General features: G+C 38.3%; 1 protein-coding gene across 1 annotated transcript; it reads right to left on the bottom strand.

Moving 5' to 3' along the window:
- Positions 1 to 3,036: 3,036 nt before the first annotated feature.
- Positions 3,037 to 3,549, bottom strand: LOC124895350. The gene is made up of 2 exons (XM_047405793.1): positions 3,304 to 3,549; positions 3,037 to 3,189 (listed from the first exon to the last, which is right to left on the bottom strand). Exons 1-2 carry the CDS (start codon positions 3,547 to 3,549, stop codon positions 3,037 to 3,039), a joined length of 399 nt encoding a protein of 132 aa, XP_047261749.1.
- Positions 3,550 to 6,091: the final 2,542 nt, after the last annotated feature.

Genomic DNA, 6,091 nt, shown 5'->3' with positions numbered 1-6,091 from the left:
CTCCTGACTTAAGTTTCATCACCCTATTCTTCAGGCGGGTTCCTGACTTGCAATTTCATCACTTGTTGCTTGGTCTTCAATTGCTTTACCTTGTTGCTTAACTTTCCATTTATTCGCCCTGTACTTCGGGCGGGATCCTGACTTGCCATTTCATCACCTTGTTCTTTAGGCGGGCTCCTGTCTTGCAATTTTATCACCCCGTTCTTTAGGTGGGCTCCTGTCTTGCAATTTTATCACCCTGTTCTTCAGGTGGGCCCCTGACTTACAATTTCATCACCCTGTTCTTCAAGCGGGCTCTTGACTTGCTATTTTATCGATCTGTTAACTTTCAAATTTTCTCCATGTTGCTTGACTTTCAACTTCTTCACCATGTTGCTTGACTTTTTATTTATTCGTCCTGCTCTTCAGGCGGGCTCCTGAAATCACATCAAAACTAAAAAGAAAATTATCCCCAAAAAAGATTATTATAAAGAAATTTAATAGGCTAGAAAAGTGAAGTTCCAAACACAAGAACTAAATGTTGCCCCAGTTTATCATCAAAGGATTTTTGTTCAAGTCACATCATTATGGGAATCAAAGAGAATGACTCGACTAAAGGTACTTCTTATAGGAATCAAGGGATGATTCGACTAAAAGGTACGCCTTATAGGAATCAAGGGGGATGACTCGACTAAAAGGTACGTCTTATAGGAATCAAAGGGAGATGACTCGACTAAAAGGTACGTCTTATAGGCATCAAGGGGGATGACTCGACTAAAGGTACGTCTGATAGGAATCAAGGGGTATACGTCTGATAGGAATCAAGGGGTATACTCGACTAAAAGGTACGTCTTATAGGAATCAAAGAGAAATAACTCGACTAAAAGGTACGTCTTATAGGAATCAAGGGGGATGACTCGACTAAAAGGTACGTTTTATAGGAATCAAGGGATGATTTGACTAAAAGGTACGCCTTATAGGAATCAAGGGGGATGACTCGACTAAAAGGTACGTCTTATAGGAATCAAAGGGAGATGACTCACTAAAAGGTACGTCTTATACGGGTCAAGGGGAATGACATAGATTAAAAGGTACGTCTTCTAGGGGTCAAGCGAAATGACTCAACTAAAAGGTACGTCTTCTAGGGGTCAAGGGGAATGACTCGACTAAAAGGTAAGTCTTCTAGGGGTCAAGGGGAATGACTCGACTAAAAGGTACGTCTTATAGGACTCATAGGGAATGACTCGACTAAAAGGTATGTCTTCTAGGGGTCAAGGGGAATGAATCGACTAAAAGGTACGTCTTATAGGAATCAATGGGAATGAATCGACCAGAAGGTACGTCTTATAAGAGTCAAGGCTCAATTTAAGAAGTGTACCACTCGACAGATGAAAATTAAAATCCCTTGACAAGAATGTGTGTCTCCGAGGGATATAGGCTGATGAATTTTACCATGAATGGATTATCAAACCTGTGCAGCAACATTGCCTCTTGCCTTTGTAGAAGTGAGAAATTATGGCCTTTGTTGTTTGGGATTATAAATCCTTGATTTGAAGGTAACCTGTTCATGTTTCGTACAAAGAAAACTTTTGAGTTTAAAACATGGTGGCTGGTTTGTGGATTTGGCTTTCGAGGAAATCGCTCTTGCCCCAAACACATTTAACCTTGCTTCCAACCATTAGCATATGTCATTGGTTTTCTTCATCATTGACTCAAACTCAGGTTATTAAGAGTGACAGAAACAAACACAGTATCTCTGCTTTGTCATGCTTCTCAGATAGACCTTTGAACCTTGGTATTTCCATTAGTTCCCCGACTTCTCTGTTGACAAAACTTTTACATACCCTTTTTGGCTTACAATCATGTCTCTTTTATGTGCTAGCTTTTGCTTGCTTTGTGCAATTAATAAAGCTGGTAGCTAGTTTAGTAATTTTTTCTCATTTGTTTTGACACGAACTTGACTCAAAGACAAGAAAAGAAAACAGAATGACAATTTTTATTTGGATAACTGACTCAAGAAAGATAAACAAAATTAAAGAGAATAAAGAAAAGACAATGAATGTCCCCGTTTGAAACAAAGAAATGACAAATTCATCGAAAAAATAACAGTCAACTCTAATGATTATGCCATGCATTTTTGATTAAGTAGCTTGATCTTTTCATCCAAATTTTCTACCAATTGTTGTTGAGTTAACGGCCTTAAAACTGAGTTACTTCCTTAGGTCAATTGTATTTACAACCTCATTCAGCTAGTGGAGCCTTGAAGGATTTTCGACAACAAGCCTCTCTCATTTTTCTCTCGGCTCACCATCGCCTTATGGTGACCGTGAGGGTTTTCACCAATAAGACTCTCTCATTTTTTATTTCTCTCAACTCACCATTGCCTTATGGTGCCCGCGAGGGTTTTCACCAATAAGACTCTCTCATTTTTATTTCTTTCCTGATTTCTTACGCTGAGGAAGACAAGTAGTACCTCAAAATATGTCATCATATCCATTGTATGCTTATCCTTAACATTATCAAAGATTGATCTGAAGGACCTTCTTTGGTTGTAAATTGGATCTTGGATACGGTTAGAAAAGGATGGCAAGAGGCTCAAATGACACTTGAAGCAGAGGTGGGACTTACAACTTTTGGAATCGACTCAAACAACACATTAACTCATGCCCCAGTTTTGTTGACTGGGTCACTCTAAAAAATCTTGATTTGGTTGGACCGAGCCCTAAATAGGGTAGCCTACAATCTCACTTCCAAGAGAGGAGAATCAGGTCACACGTAGTTCCATCAACTTGTTCTTTGTTTTGATCTAATTTTCTCTTTTTTCTTTTCTTTTATTACTATTTTTTTTGCCTTTCTTTTATTCTTCTTTTGTTGAAATTTTACTTTTGACTCTGTTTTGATTCCAAAGAGGGATATGAAAGAAAAATAGAACTAAGCTCAAATGGGGTAACCAAAGGATGACACAATGTTTGGATAGCAGAATGAAATGTCTTCATCATATCAATCTTAAAAAATGCAAGTACTAAACATACGATAGAAGCAACAAAGGATAAAATATCATATATAATATCTTTTGAGCGCATCAACATTGATAGCCATTTTTGCCATTTTGCCTTCAATATCTGTCAAATATAAGGCTCCATTGGGAAACACTTTTTTCACAATAAAGGTACCTTGCCAATTTGAGGAGAACTTGCCTTTAGCTTCAACCTAATGAGGAAGGATACGCTTCAATACCAACTGACCAACTTCAAAATGCCTGGGGCGTACCTTTTTGTTATACACATGAGCCATTCTTTTCTGATACAATTGACCATGACATACCGATGTCAGTATTTTTTCATCAATCAAGCTCAACTGTTCCAATCGGGTTTTAAACCACTCATCATCATCAATCTCTGCTTCCACAATAACTCGAATAGAGGGAATTTCAACTTCTGCGGGAATGACTGCTTCTGTCCCGTACACCAACAAATACGGAGTTGCCCCTATTGAAGTGGGAATAGTAGTACGATAACCTAACAATGCAAATGGCAAATTCTCATGCCATTGTCTGGACCCTTGTAACATTTTTTATAGTATCTTCTTGATATTCTTGTTGGCAGCTTCCGCAACGCCATTTGCCTTTGGACGATATGGAGTGGAATTTCGAAGTACGATCTTAAACTGTTGGCACACTTCTTGCATCAAATGAATGTTGAGATTGGCAGCGTTGTCTGTAATGATCATCTTTGGAATTCCAAACCTATAAATGATGTTGGCATGAACAAAATCCACCACCGCCTTCTCAGTTATAGACTTGAAAGTTACTGCTTCTACCTACTTTGTGAAGTAATCAATGGCCACCAAAATGAATCTATGCCCATTTGACACTTTTGGCTCAATCGGCCCGATCACGTCTATCCCCCAAGCTACGAAAGGCCATGTAGAAGACATTGGGTGTAATTCAGCGGGAGGAGAATGTATCAGATCACCGTGTACCTGACATTGATGAGATTTTCAGAAAAAATGAATGAAATCCTTCTCCATAGTAAGACAATAATAACCTGTTCTGAAAATCTTCTTTGACAAGACATAACCGTTCATATGAGGCCCACATACTCGAGAATGAACTTCAACCATGATTGCTGAAGCTTCTTTTGCATCAACACACCTCAAAAGTCCCAGATCCGGGGTTCTCTTGTATAAGATTCCCCCACTTAAGAAATATCCACTAGCCAAACGCCTAATAGTCCTCTTTTGATCATTGGTGGCATGTGTTGGGTATTCTCCTGACTGGACGTACTGCTTGATATCAAAGAACCAAGGTTCACCATCAAGCTCTTCTTCAACTTCATTACAATAAGCGTGTTAATCACGACTCTGTATATGCACTGGATCGATGTAGGCCTTATCAGTTGTCACACCCCCTTTTCACCTGAAAAGATTTCATTTTAAGGTTGAAAGGATTTTTCATTATTAAAGTGACAAAAATTATAAAATTTGTTTCGAAAAAAGACTATTTACATTTTTTATTCAGAGTCGCCACTTGGCATAATCCGGTGCGCCAAGTTACCTTTGGAAAATCCTTTTCAAAACTGTTTTGACTCTTTTAAAACTAGTTTGCAAACAGAGATTCCGGATAAGGACTTCTGTTGACCGAGGGGAAGGTGTTAGGCACCCCTCGATCTCGTGGTTCGACCACGGTCGCTTGGTGGAGCATATCGGCTAAATTTGAAACTAAAGATGTCTAAACCACATAAACTCACGACAATCAAGCAAACGAATACAAAGCAAAACAAACCCCAAAAATATAATGTTCAGTCCAATTATATAGTCCAAAAATAAAGAATGTGTAAATAAATCCTATCTAACCTATACTAATCCTAACTACGATCCTGTTCTTTACCCGATTCCTCGGGCCTTCATCATGGACGTCCTCCGAGTACAAAATACTTTAGGGAATTCCCCGGTGAATAAACACAATGTGTCTCGGGACATTCCCCAGCTAAATGAATACATTTTGAATTAAATACGACAAAACTAGAAAGAAATATTCACACGCACATTCCAACATTCAACCGAAACACAAGTTCTAAAATTTGCCTACCCAAACCTATATTACCCTATTCGTTTCAACGTAGCATGATAATATCCGTTTCATATCGACAATAAATCAAAATTAAAATGAATCTATCCTTTTTTTCAATTTTTTTCATTTCTCAATTCTTCCCCATATATGTCAACTTGATTAAATCAATTCAATATGCAACCCGCCAATCAAATTTTACATCCACATCCCAACAAACAAACAAACCACAATGAAGATTCAAGCATACCAAACACACAAATCATCCATAATTACGTGAAGATTAAAAGGAGAAAGGATAAAATTGGACCTCAAGATCTTTCGCTTGACTTAAGAAGAGAATAAGAACCGTTTCGGAACCTTAGAGAAGACTAACGAAATCTCAACTCTCCAAATCAGTTGAAAAATAGTCCAAAATGCGATGACCCTAAATTCGATTCTCCCAATCCGTAGAGAAAAAAAACCAGTCGCGCGATAGCTCGAATTCCGATTCGACCAAAATTTTCAATGAATCAGATGAATACCAAAACAATAAATATGAACAAAACCAAAATCCCGTACACAAGTCTCACCTAAATCCACCCAAAAATCGCCGGAATACACTCCCAACAGACTGATATAACACTAATATGATTTCAAAAAAAAAGAATGAAACCTGCCTTTGGAACTTTACCCGTTTAACGATATTTCAACGAAACAGAACAGAAAACGATCGAGAGAATGTTTTCCGGCCAGATGCATCAGAAAAAGGTCCACTAACGAACCAATTTGATGCAGATCTTGGTGGTGCTAGTGGATTCGAAGTCAGACTCCGACCAACGACCTTTTTTTCGATGATTTTGGACAAATTCGGTGAGTTTGGACAAATTCGGTGAGTTTGACGCATTTTTGGCGAAGGCATTGCCGGAATAGTAGCCGAAAGTCCGAGATTCTTTTTTTTTTTTTCTCACGCCATTTTTACTTCTTTATCTTGTTATTTCACTGTATCTCTCGCATGTGTGTGTATTTTTTGTGTCAATGGAAGATGGTGAATCCCCCTCTAAA

Source organism: Capsicum annuum, unplaced genomic scaffold, assembly GCF_002878395.1.
Source record: "Capsicum annuum cultivar UCD-10X-F1 unplaced genomic scaffold, UCD10Xv1.1 ctg81504, whole genome shotgun sequence".
Taxonomy (NCBI): domain Eukaryota; kingdom Viridiplantae; phylum Streptophyta; class Magnoliopsida; order Solanales; family Solanaceae; genus Capsicum; species Capsicum annuum.
The sequence above is the reverse complement of the archived record's forward strand: the minus strand, read 5'-3'. Positions and strand labels throughout refer to the sequence as shown.